At 57.7% G+C, this 12,188-nt stretch overlaps 2 protein-coding genes across 11 annotated transcripts; one reads left to right on the top strand and one right to left on the bottom strand.

Annotated features, from left to right (window-relative positions):
• Positions 1-156: 156 nt before the first annotated feature.
• On the bottom strand, positions 157-6,246 carry MUS81 (MUS81 structure-specific endonuclease subunit). 10 transcript variants are annotated; one of them, XM_045518212.2, is made up of 16 exons: positions 6,066-6,246; positions 5,020-5,233; positions 4,795-4,924; positions 4,484-4,566; positions 3,824-3,922; positions 3,639-3,707; positions 3,405-3,490; positions 2,978-3,118; positions 2,728-2,823; positions 2,519-2,640; positions 2,330-2,427; positions 1,663-1,779; positions 1,172-1,573; positions 993-1,096; positions 412-495; positions 157-319 (listed from the first exon to the last, which is right to left on the bottom strand). In XM_045518212.2, the coding sequence occupies exons 2-16, from the start codon at positions 5,152-5,154 to the stop codon at positions 253-255; spliced, it is 1,833 nt and encodes a 610-aa protein (XP_045374168.2). In that variant the 5' UTR covers positions 5,155-5,233; positions 6,066-6,246; the 3' UTR covers positions 157-252. The 10 variants fall into 10 exon arrangements, 9 of the variants coding, with proteins under 9 accessions (XP_045374168.2, XP_045374169.2, XP_045374167.2 ...); XM_045518213.2 differs by having other exon boundaries at positions 5,020-5,289; XM_045518211.2 differs by having other exon boundaries at positions 5,020-5,823.
• Positions 6,247-7,501: 1,255 nt separating this feature from the next.
• Positions 7,502-11,116, top strand: CFL1 (cofilin 1). Its single transcript, XM_010957150.3, has 4 exons — positions 7,502-7,660; positions 9,570-9,877; positions 10,152-10,228; positions 10,449-11,116. The coding sequence occupies exons 1-4, from the start codon at positions 7,658-7,660 to the stop codon at positions 10,559-10,561; spliced, it is 501 nt and encodes a 166-aa protein (XP_010955452.1). The 5' UTR covers positions 7,502-7,657; the 3' UTR covers positions 10,562-11,116.
• Positions 11,117-12,188: the final 1,072 nt, after the last annotated feature.

A 12,188-nucleotide genomic window follows, 5' to 3' on the forward strand; every position in this document is an offset into this window, starting at 1 on the left:
TCCATCTCCCTGGCAGTCTCAGTGCTCCACCAGGGAACCCCAAAGGTTCTGAGGAGCTCAATTTAAAAACCACTGGACCAGATGGATTCCCCACTTCCTACCTGGGTATTTTAAAAGATCCCTGGGACCTGGCATCTCCTCTATAACACATAAAGCTGCAAACACTTAGATTTTTATTATACCCCAAATATTCCAGTTAAAAGGCTGGCAAGCCTGGGAAGATGGAGGCTGGGGCCTGTTTCGCAGCGAAGCTCAGGTCAGGGGGCCATAGCTGCAGTAGAGCTGTGACAAGGTCCTGCTTAGAGCGGGCCCCAGATTCCTGCACAAATAGAGAGGCAGGTAAGGGTCAGGCCCTGGGCGATGATAACCCCAGCCCTAGCCACTCCCTCCAGGTCTGTCTGTCACCCTCACCTCTGCAGTGGCCCACACTTGATGGTGCTCAGTAGCATTTCCTGTTCTTTAGGGGTGGCACAGGCATCATAGGCGGCTAGAAGGCTGGAGATGGGGTGAGGAGTTTGAGTTTCTACATCTTGACAATGGCTGACTGCTGGCCCATCCTGAGAGGCTTGGGCCAGCATCACGGGAGACAGGCAGGAAGGGGTCAGCATGGATTAGAGGAGTCAGGACCACTGCCACACTTCCTGAAGCTGGCATTCAAGGCCCTGCTCCATCCTGCTCCCCCTCCTGTCATGCTCCTGCAAATGTTTCCCAAGTATGGCTCTTCTTGGCCTAGTCTTCATGGCCAAGCCTCCTCCTCCAGGAAGGCCTCTCTGCTGTACCAAGTAGAATGTCCCCTCCCACCTCCCAACACCTGAGACTCTGACTGTTCCTGGCTGGCTCTGTCTTCCTCACCACCTGACCTCCAATGAATTCTCTAGGTGTCAGCTGGGTCGGCCCAGCCCTCACAGAGCCAGATCACTCAAAGCATTGCTTGAATTAAACTCCATGCAGGGAGGGCAGGGGCAGAGGACAGGGGCTCTTCGGGGGCCTACCTGGCAGGGGTACTGTACCGATCCACCAGGGCTGCTGCCTTTTCTCCACTCACTCCGCGCACCTGCATCAGCTGCCTGGCAAACACCTCTCGTACAGACTGGGCCTGGGGTCAGGGGAGGACCATGTCAGGAGTGGTCCAAGGCCAGACTCACAAGGAGGAACTGGGCAGAGGCAGTACCTTGTTCTTGATGGCTCCTGCATTGAAGTCTTCAAAGGTGAGGAGTGAGCAGAGAGGGTTAGGGAAAGGCCCAGTCCTTGATTCAGGATCCCCTGGGGTTCCCCAGGGGCGGCTGCGGAGGGTGTGGCCCTGAGGGAAGAGGGAACTGAGGCCAGGCCAGAGCTGTAGGGGACAACCCCTAGGCAGTCCTTGCCCAATCCTGGGCCTCAGTGGGCCAGCCTTAGAAACGGAGATCTCCCTCACCTCACCTTCCTTGAGGGAGCACAAGCAAGTAGGGGCCAGTGCTGGACAGAGGCACCTGCTCACCTGACAGAGTCTCTGCAGGGCCCTTGTCAAGAGGGCGAGGTAGGCAGCTGACTCTTTAATGTCTGCTGTGCGCTTCACAAAGAAGCCATCGATGACCTGGGGAAGACGGCCCAAGAGAGAGAGACTCCTGATTGGAGTCACATACCACAGGGCCCTTGCCGCCTGGCCCTGCCCTCCGGGCTCACCTGAGTGTTGGTGACAGCCTGCAGCAGCGTGCTCTCAGGAAGGCTGAGGTTATGCACTGAGCCGTGCTCCTCCACGAGGTATACCCTGTGCCCCAGGCCGCAGCGCTTCAGCCGAAACTGGGGAGGCAGACGTGGAGGGAGGGCAGGGTCAGGCCTGGATGCCCGTAAGATAGGTGTCCGTCATGTCACCCTCAAAACTGCCGTGAGACCCTGGTACCACCAGTTCACCTCCTCAACCTTCCCAGTCTCTACCTGCCTCAGAGCAGCATCCATGCCTTTGCTCACCGGATTACTTTTGCACGGAAAGCCCTGAACGATGCCCATTCTTCAAGCCTCCCTTGGCCTATTCGTGGCCTGACGGTGGGGTCAGTGGGATCAGCTCAGCAGCCAGCACCAAGATACAACCACTGGAGGTGGAGGTGTGAGCCTTGCTCCCCAGGCGGCAGGGGCTTGACTCCCTAGAGACCTTTAATATGCCCCACAGCCCAGCCTAGACACCCTGCACACCTGCGCACCTGGTGGGGCCTAAGGAGGTCTGATCTCAGGGCTGCCCTGGAGCAGCTCTAGAGGGGTTGTGGCTGGGGTTGTGGGGACTCTGCCTTGGGGCCACCCAGACGTGCCCCTGGGCAGGCAGGGGGCAGGGAGTGCAGGGAGGCCAGTGAAGAACCTTCTGCTCCCGGAAGCGGCCGTCGATGATGCTGCTACACAGGTCGTCTAGCCGCTTTCGCTCCACAATGTGGTCCAGGACTAGCTCTCCAGGTCGTGCTGCCGAGACCAAGATGGGTCCTGTTGGCTCACATCCCCCCACCCACCAGGCCCTGCCCCTGACAGCCACCTGCCTCTCCGTGCTCCTTACCTGGGTCTCTGGGACTGGTCTCTTGTGCCACCCACACAAAGTCCCCAACATGCAGCTTGCGCACCATGTGGGTCACATGCAGCCGCTGCAGCTCTCGGAGCAGCTCTGGCCTGTGCCCCGCCCTGGAGTCCCAAGGTGGGAGGCACAAGTCAGGGTAGACCAGGGCTGCCCCCCATGTTCTCTCCCTCACTTCCTCCCACCTCACTCACCCCTTGGTCTCGCCAACATCCACACACAACAGCACCCTGTACTCTCCAGGCCCCAGCTCCAAGGGTGGCTGCTGGACGCTCCCCTCATTGGCGCCACTACAGAGGAGTAGGGAAGGGGATGGGTGTGTGTGAGGCCAGAACTCTTGTGCCAGGGCCATCTTTCCCCCAACCCATAGGAGGGGGGCAGCCACAGCTCAGCTGTAGGAGACCCCTCCTTCTCCTGTTTACCCTCTTTCTCCCTCCTCCTTACAGCTCAGCTGAGGCTGCTCCTGGCACTTTGGACTCCTCCCTGGGGGGCTCCTCTGGCCCTATGCCCACACTCAGCAAGCTCAGCCCCTCTGACTCAGCCAGCTTCTGGGCCAGATCCAGACCCCCTGGGGTCAGTGAATATCTGGAAGGTGGAGACAGAGAACACAGATCTTCCTTCTTCACTCATACTTGGCAGGCTCTCCTACCTACCCCCAGCTACGCTGGCCTCATTAGCCTTGGCGACCCTGCACAAACAAGTCCAGTGGTTCCCAAACCCTCCTCCCACCAGCCATGTTCTTGCCCTTCACAGCAGCTTCTTCTGGACTTGCCCGGGTCTGCAGCAAGTGCCTCTCAGACCACAGGGCCACGCTAAGCATGTCATGCATACTCCCCTCCCTGCCTCCTGCATCCCATGTAGTCAGCCCCACCTGGCTGGCCGGTGTGTCCTGAGGACCAGGTTCCTGTGGAGGAGGGAGCGGAGGGCTGGCCAAGGCCGAGCACTGCCAGGGGCCACCTGTTCAGAGGGGAGAAGACCCTTGGAGAGTGCCTGGCGCTACCATATGTCCCATGCCAAGGCTTGCTCCCAAGAACGGCAGCCTCCAGTGGGCTCAGGGTCAGATCCAGAGCCCCTTGGTTCTGTCCTTCCCCACGTCAGTGCTCACCCTGGGAGCCTTCTGGGCACACCTCTGCAGCAGCTCCTCCTTGGTTAGGAAGCCAGGGCCACTGGGATTCTGGAACCAAGGCAGAAACGTAACCTAGGTAGGTTCAGTGCCTGAGCCAGCCTCCTCCAGGAGCCTCATGCCCTACTGCCTCAGTCCCCCTACTCCGGGTGGAGCCAGGCGCTCACCAGCTGTTCCCGGTACAGCAGCAGCAGCACTGCTCGTGCCCCCGAGTGCCGAGCTGGCCAGTAGCTGCCAGAGCCTCCTGCTTTGAGTTGGGCTGGAACCTGAAAGGTACGGGGGCGGGGGAAGCTTTGAACACAAAAGCCAACCAGCTGTCACAGACTGAATTCCTGGCAGAGCTGAAGTCCAGGTTCTATCTTAGGTAGCTATGTGGCCCTGGGCAAGTCGCTCAGCTGTCACTCAAGTTTCTTTATCTGTAAAATGGGCCACGTGATGGAATGATTTCCTGCAAAGTTGAGATGAGCCAGTGGACAGCTTCAGGGCGTAGTGGGTGGGGGGTGTAATCTGCCCAGCCCAGCCTCAGTTCTACCACCCGCTGCAGGACAGAACGGGTAAGGCAAGAAAACTCAATGACAGCATATTCTCCAATTTACTGGGTTTAGCCCTGTGAATAACTTGATCACGGAACTCTCTCAGCTGACACTACTATAAGTCAATCACCACACCTACAGATGAAAAAACTAAGCATCAGATAGAATTCATTTGCCCAAGGCCAGGCATCACTGGTGGGGAGATCTGGACCCTGCCCTGCTAAGTCCCTCAAGCCAGAAAATCTTACTCCTGGTACTCTTGCTTTCCCCTCCACTCCCTTGCCCCCTCCTCACTGGCATGGACGAGTCCTGAACTTCAGCAGGTAGCCTTTCCGGGGCTGGACTGTTCGCTCCAGATGAACCTGGAGCATGGTCACCTGTGGGAGCAGAAAAGAGTCAACTCCAGACCCTGGAATCCAGGTAGGATGCTGCCAATTCATGTGGTTTGTGAGAGCAGTGAGGCTCTGAAAGAATCAGCCATCAGCCCAACGTCAAACAGCAGCTTGGACACGAGTGGGGAGCCTGGAGCCAAGGTATCCCATATGGTTACGGAGGCTGCAACTGAGAGGTCCAGGGCACCACCGACCCCTGCTCCCAGGGCTTACCACCTGATGCTTGGTGCTGCTGCAGCCGCTGGTCCAGCATTCGGCAGAGCCCGTCTCCGAAGTGCTGTAGGATCTTAGCTTCCTTGCCGCTGCGCAGGGGCAGTGGGTACCGCCGGAGGGAGCGCAGCGCCTGGCGTGGGTAGGGGATACAGTACCGGGTCAAGGTGGGCCTGGTTCTCTAGCCCGGCCAGCACCTGTCCCTTATCAGGCCTAGCCAGAACCTACCTTCTGAAACACGAATTGCGTGCGACGCCCCCTGCTGGCTGCTTCGTCCCGCCACTCGGTGAGCCAGCGTACGAAGAGCGGGTTGGGGCAAACTGGCAGCGGGCGTTTCCGGCCCAGGCGGACGGGCGCTGCCATGAGCACCAGGGCAGGTCCTCGGGCGCCTCACGCCGGCAGGATGGGGACGCCGCCAGTTCTGCACTCGGGATTCGAACACCTGGTTCCGGCGGAGGAGGGCGGGACCTCTCTAATCACGTGGTCCTGCGCGGGACACTAACCGGAGGGCTGTCTTCTTTTGCCCTCCCCGCCCCTCTACTACTCTAAGTGGTTGGGGCCTATTGCCGTCTCCCGGCCTTTCGCCCTCTCGCCGCTCCCAGCCAGAACCAACCTTTTGGATGCGCCCCACCCAGGCCTTAATCCGCCCCTTCCTCCCACCCCAGATTTGAGAGCGGGGTCCTCTTTGTGCAGGCGAGAGGGAGGACAGCGCCTCCCTATGGCTGGGAGGTCCGGCCGGGGCGGGACTTAACCGAGTAACCTGAGGCTGTCAGTTTCAGTCTCACTCTAGCCGAGAACGCTGGACTGACTGGGCTTGTGTAGAGCCCGAGAGGTGGGGGAGTAAATGGGTGCAGGTATATTTCCAGGACAGACATTAGGAATTAGGTACAGGGGACGAGGGCACAAAGGTAATGCGTGAGAAGCTGAAGGACCCTCCGAGGAAATGGTGATGCCGAGCTGGGCCTCCCCCATCCAGGTGGTGGAGGAGTGTCGCGAAGTCGGGGACACGCAGGAAAGACCAAAGCTTGGAGACTGGGGAAAGGGGGACAGAGGACAAGTAGAAGGGGGGCAAGTAGGAGGTGCTAGGCATAGCGGCATGTGGAAGGGGCTGAAATGGGCACGTTGTTGGATTCAGGGTAGCAGCCTGGGGGTGAGAAGCCCGGGCAAAGGGGGAACACTTCGTTGTTTCGGGGATTCGTTGGAAGTGGGGAACCCTCAGGGCGGTAAAAATGGGAACAATGCAAAGGGGTCCCAGTTAAGCATGAGAGTCTCACCAGCAAGTTAGAACAGCCCCAAGTTGCTATACCGGAAGTGGCGAGGTGCAGGTCTGGGGCCTTACAGGAGCGGAGGCGGGCGCGGTAGCTCCAGGCCCGCCCCGCCAGATTCCACCCGGCTTCGATCCCGCACCCCCCAGTCAGCTCCGCACTCCCGCCCGACGCTGCCTTATAAGGAGCCTCCAGCGGGCTTTCGGGCTGGCCCCGCCCCCTCTAGTCTCATGTCCTAATAAGGACATCTAGGGCATCCCGCAGCTAGGGGCGGGCGGGAGCGTGTCTCCAGGGTAACTGCGAAGTCTCAACTCCCCCTCCTCGTTGCTCTTGGAAACTCCGAAGCTCAAAAAAGGTGTAGCCCGTCTCTTCTAGGGGATGGGTCGTCTGCGGGAGGCGACGGTCGAGCTGCGGCCCCCACCAGGGGCCCCGGGGAGTTTGGTGGTGGGCAATGCAGCGGGATGTCCCCGACTACAACCCCCAGCATGCTCTGCGACGTATCCCACTCTCGGGCGTCGCTCCCCGGGTCGTAAAGACCAGGCTTCCAGTTATTCATTTACACTCTTTATTCCGCGTTCAGGATCAGGGCCCCCAGTTCTCGTTTGCGACCCTGTCGTCTTTTCCTGCAGAGTAAGAAGACATAGTCTTCGTTCTAGGCCAGCGAAATCTTCCCGGAGTCCCCCACCCAGTTTCTTTTCTTGAAGGTTATATCTCAATTTCTGCAGGTATTAAATTAACCATATGCTGGTTATCAACTCGAGAGCGAGATTTAAGTCTGGTTTAATATGTTTTCTTTTTTCATTGTCTAGTAAAAAGGCACATGATCCTTGAATTGAATGCACGAACTCCTGCCCTCGTGAATTTGCCAGACACCTTTAAACAAGTACAAAGACTTCCCTGTAGCTTTTTCCTTGTGTTTTTTTTTATTTACTCTTATTTTATTGAAGTTGCATACAGCCTTTTCTCAGTGGACAAGAGTAGCTTTGCACATGGAGGATGCTTAATGAATGTTTATTGAATTGAAGGCTCCTTATACTTGGGATTCTCCTTGCTCTAGGACTGGATTCCAGGCCAATGAATATCTGCTTCAATTCAGAAAAGCAAAATACTAGCTCACTGAAAATTTTCAGACCCAGGGATCTAGAAAGTGCCAAGATGGATCTTAGGAAAACCGTTCCGCTACGGGGTAAAGAGCCGCGAAGTCGGGGTTTATTTTCTGGTCACATTACCCAATGCCGGGGTTTCGTTCAGTCCAGAGCGTTTCCTGGGAAATTCGACCAACGGGCGCGCTCTCCGTACCATAGGCCCGCCCCTCTCGGCTCTCTCGGACTACATGTCCCAATAGGCAACGTGGTGCTGGGAGGCTGTCTAACGAGGATGACTCTGTTACCCAGCGAGCCCGAGGACAGCGCAGGACGCTTGGACTTCATTTCCCGTCGGCCCGCGCGGGGAGCGCCGGAAGCCAGCCCCGCCCCTCATTGTGCGGCTCATACTAAACGGAAGGGGCCGGGAGAGGCCGCGTTCAGTCGGATCCCGGCAGCAGCTGCAGCGGCTCTTGTCTTTTTGGCTCGCCTTGCTATCTCCTTTTCGTTTCCGGAAACATGGTGAGCGGCAGGCCACGGCGCCGGAGGGGAGGCGGCTGCCAGTCGATCGTCTGCGCGCGCGGGAGGGAACAGGAGAGCGACGTCGGCACCCCCTCCCCCAGCTCCCCGGGCGAGATGAGGGTCTCGTGCTAAGGGGCGGGCGGCGCCGGGACGCGCGTGCGCCCCCGCGGGCGCCGGTGAGGGCTGGCTCGGACGTCGCTCGCGCGCCCCCTGGACTCCCTTCCCTTCCCCCACCGTGGCGCTCGCGCGGACACCGGCCGTGGGGGAGGGGTCCAGGGTACGCGCGCGCCCGCCCTTGGCGGAGCAGCCGGTGGCGCGCGCCGCGGCGGGGTCGAAGCGAGTCAGTTCACGAGGGCGCGCGCTCGACGGGAGCACGCGGCATCCTAACTTGGCCCGGGGGCGGCGAAGGAAAAGCGCGCGAGCGGTCTCGGCGCGCGCGCCCCACCCAAGGGCTGTTCCTGTCTCCGCGTCACCCTCCCTCGCAGACGGGTCTGTCTCGAGAGCAGGTGGCAGGGATGCCCGCGAAGGGCGGGGGCGGCGGCTAGCGGGGATGCGGGGGTGTTTGGGTTCGAGCGCAGGCGTCTGGGATTAGGGGCTTGCACCGTCCAGCACCGAGTGGACACCGCAGAGACCACGGCCGTACTCGGGAGCGAGCGAGCGGATAAGGCGAGTTGGGTTCTCCGCCGAGTACACCCGGGAAAGGCTGGAACGGCGCTGTCGGCCGGCGCGTGCGCACAAGCTCAGGCCTGGCTGCTGGGCCCCAAGCCCTGGACAAGCGGAGCCGTCGGCTTTCCCGGATGGGGCCTGAGGGTGGAGCCGAGTTTAGGGAAGTGACCCAGGCGGACACCGCCCGGAAACCACCCCGCCCCCTGTGTTCGGCTTGACGGCTGCAAGAGCCGAAGATTGTGTAACTTGTCCGGGCCCGCAGCAGAGGGGAGTGATAAGTTGGTCCCTAAAGGTGATTCCTTGGGGTTGAGGCCTTGGAGGTGCTGCTGCCTCTGGGTACGGGTTTTTCTCGGGGAGGCCCTGAGTATAGCCGGTCTCCTTTCCCCGCCTACTCCGGAAGCGGCTCGATCACGTGGCCGGCTTCCTCTGCAGTTCCGGGAGCGGGGGCAGATTTCACTCCTGGCTAGGGTGTCCTCCAACACGACCCACAATATAAGTTTAAAGAGCCCTCAAGGACTGTGGGCCCTTGAATTTCGACTGCTAACTTGTATCAGCCACGTTTGGGTCCTGCATTTTTCCCTGTGAACGGGGAGTTGTCAGGTAGTGCCTTAATTAGAGGTTTGTGGTTCCTGCTTTGGTTCAGAAAGATCCCAGTAGAGGAGAGGATACTTTCTGTAATAACAGCACTAAATGGTTCTGATGGCCTTGCTGGAACTGTTGAGCACCGTTGGTGTCCCATCTAGGGTTGTGGGGTCCTGGTTCTCTCCTAGAGGTGATTGTGATCTGGGTGTCTGGGTTCTCTTCTATTATCTGAAGTTCTGATTCAGCACTTTATGCAGAAGCTGATACTGAATTCTGTGAGTAGGAAACGCGCCAGGAGTCTGGGTTTTTGTTTGTTTGTTTTTTTGTTTTTTTTAGTTCTGGACTCACATCTTGGCCAAGGCTCTGTTTCTCAGAGGCCTTCAATTTCTAGGCTGCAGGATGTTGGGGTGGGGAGGAATGATGTTGAATTATGAGATCAAAGATCTTGTCTGTGCTATTCTGGGGTTGTGTCACATCTGGTCCTTTGACAGTGACTTGGGTGGGGAAATAGTGACAGTCTTGGAAGGGGATTAATGATCTCTTGGGGCTGGGGATTATCCTTGTTAGCATCCAGACAGAACTTCTAAGAAAGCAAAGGATGAACATCAGGGCAAGTCCCAGAAACCTTTTCCTTATGAGGTACATATGGCTCGCCCTCTAGGCCTCCGGTGTGGCTGTCTCTGATGGCGTCATCAAGGTGTTCAATGACATGAAGGTGCGTAAGTCGTCGACACCAGAGGAGGTGAAGAAGCGCAAGAAGGCCGTGCTCTTCTGCCTGAGTGAGGACAAGAAGAACATCATCTTGGAGGAGGGCAAGGAGATCCTGGTAGGTGATGTGGGCCAGACTGTAGACGACCCCTATGCCACCTTTGTCAAGATGCTGCCAGACAAGGACTGTCGCTACGCCCTCTACGACGCCACCTATGAGACCAAGGAGAGCAAGAAGGAAGACCTGGTGTTTATCTTCTGGTAAGCTCCTCTTGTAGGCACCTTCTCCTGTCACCTGCCGTAGCTCTGTCCCACACCCCCTTCTCAGGACAGGAAGGTCTGTGGCTCCTGGTTAACCCAAAGGTGTGCATTTGGGGAGGACATTGTAACAGAACTCTTGTCAATGAGGAACTTGATAAAAGCTTGAGTGCTAAGGGCCATTTCAGGGGCTTCTGGAAGTCATGTACACTTGAGGGCACTTGCTAGACTTGGAGGAGTGGGCTTTGCTGCCAGTTGTCTCACTCTTTCCCTCTAGGGCCCCTGAGTGTGCACCCCTCAAGAGCAAAATGATCTATGCCAGCTCCAAGGATGCCATCAAGAAGAAGCTGACAGGTAAGGGCCAGCATTGGTGGTGCCCCTCCTTTCTGCTCAGGCGTTGGCTGCAGGCTGGAGTGCATAGCATGATAAAGAAGATCCCTCCCTCTCCTCTCCCGTGCCTGCTGGAGGAGAGCCTAGTCCCTTCCATCTGTTCTGACTGGCTCCTTCCCAGCCACACCTCCCACCCCCAGCCCAGTGCCTCCTCCTTACAGATGCTCTTCCTTCTTCTCCACAGGGATCAAGCATGAATTACAAGCAAACTGCTATGAGGAGGTCAAGGACCGCTGCACCCTAGCTGAGAAGCTGGGGGGCAGCGCCGTCATCTCCCTGGAGGGCAAGCCTTTGTGAGCCCCCTCCAACCCCCTGCCTGGAGCATCTGGCAGCCCCAGACCTGCCCACGGGGGTTACAAGCTGCCCCCTTCCTGCCAGACCAGAGGGGCTGGGGGGATCCCAGCAGGGGGAGGACAGTCCCTTCACCCCAGTTGCCAAACAGCCCCCTCACCCCCTGGACCTTCCTCCTCCTCCTTCCTCCACCCCTGAAGGTTCTGGCCTTCCCAAACCGCTTTTGATTCTTCTGATTCCTCTTGGGTTGATGCAGACCAAGTTCCCCCCAGGCACCCCTGTTTGGGGGGGCCTGTATTTTTTTTAACGACAGCCCAATTCCCCACTTGTTCCTCTCCTTTCCCATGCTGCCAATTTCTAACCGCAATAGTGACTCTGTGCTTGTCTGTTTAGTTCTGTGTATAAATGGAATGTTGTGGAGATGACCCCTCCCCACGCCGCCTGATTCCCCTCCCCTTTTCCCCTGGTCACAGCCACTCATGGAAGCAGGACCAGTAAGGGACCTTCAATTAAAAAAAGAAAAAGAAAAACACACAACAATAAAATGGCTCACTAATGGGATGTTTGTTTCAAGGTTGGGACCCAAGGGACCTTGGTGGGGTTGGGGGCAGTGGTGGCTGGGAGAATGAGCAGCATCTCTTCTCTGTACCCTACCTCCATCCAGCCCCCACAGATTCACTTGGCCCCAGTGACTGAGCCTCCCTTTTGATAGTTTCCACTGTTTGTATTCTGGTGCCAAAGTCGGTGCCAGACTGGCTGTTTAGGAGGTAGCTGAGCCAGGGAGTGTTTGCCACTGGCTGCAGGGGTTCCTTGAACAGAAGGGCTTAATGCCTGAGCTGCTTTCTTCTGTTGCTTTGATCAAGGTGGGCACCAGTATAGTGAGGCCCATTCTCCGATTACCTGCTCAGCTTTGCCCAGATGTGGGCTGTGAGACTGCAAGTTACTAGTTGCCTCTTTTTCTCCACCTTCCGATATTCTCTGGTCTTTTCTCTGCGTTCTTTGCTGGATGGCTGACTCATTTATGAGGGATGAGTCCAGTGGCTACAGTGAGTCAGAAGCAGGTTGAGCCTTTGGCCTTCTGCAGATGTGGCTGGAGTCCAGGGTGGGGCTAGCCAGGTGGAGCCCAGGACTTCAGACCCAGGTGTCTTGGGCCCCACCTTGCCGTGTGTAACCAAGAGGGTGTTGGCTGGAGCCCCAAGCCTTTTGCCAGCATCGCTGAGGGCTCTTTCCAGCCTGTACTTTGGGCTTTCACCTGCCTAGCAGATAAAGGCATCTTTGCCCTAGGGGTAGTAATACAGGGTTTATACCTCTCCTCCCAGTCAACTAAGAAAGCCTGGAGTTAGAGCTGGTTCCTTAGTTCTTGGGAGCTTGCCAGTATCTCTGGGAGGGAGGCAGGATGGGGGTAGTTCCATCAGAAAATGGGCGTTGAGGTTTATGTGTGGTCTGTGCCAGGGTTTATGGGGGTGGTTGCACACCTTGAAGACTGCTCCCAGGTTCCAAGTGCTAGGTCTTCTACCTTCCTGTAGAGAGTCTCTGACACTGGAAAATGGCTGAAGACAGAGCTGTAGTGCACCCCCAAGATGGGGTTTCTACCATGGTGCCCTGGTAGAGGATGTACCTGGTGGCCCTGGAG

The sequence above is a fragment of the Camelus bactrianus genome, chromosome 10 (assembly GCF_048773025.1).
Source record: "Camelus bactrianus isolate YW-2024 breed Bactrian camel chromosome 10, ASM4877302v1, whole genome shotgun sequence".
Classification (NCBI taxonomy): Eukaryota; Metazoa; Chordata; class Mammalia; order Artiodactyla; family Camelidae; genus Camelus; species Camelus bactrianus.

Excerpts from the sequence above, each read along its gene's own strand:
- MUS81 (XM_045518212.2), bottom strand. The coding sequence starts at position 5,154 with ATGGCAGCGCCCGTCCGCCTGGGCCGGAAACGCCCGCTGCCAGTTTGC. Across the intron at positions 4,925-5,019 it reads CGCAATTCGTGTTTCAGAAG|GCGCTGCGCTCCCTCCGGCG; the intron begins GTAGGTTCTGGC and ends TACCCACGCCAG. Across the intron at positions 2,824-2,977 it reads GGAGCAGCCTCAGCTGAGCT|TGGCGCCAATGAGGGGAGCG; the intron begins GTAAGGAGGAGG and ends ACTCCTCTGTAG.
- CFL1 (XM_010957150.3), top strand. Across the intron at positions 9,878-10,151 it reads GACCTGGTGTTTATCTTCTG|GGCCCCTGAGTGTGCACCCC; the intron begins GTAAGCTCCTCT and ends CTTTCCCTCTAG. Across the intron at positions 10,229-10,448 it reads CATCAAGAAGAAGCTGACAG|GGATCAAGCATGAATTACAA; the intron begins GTAAGGGCCAGC and ends TCTTCTCCACAG.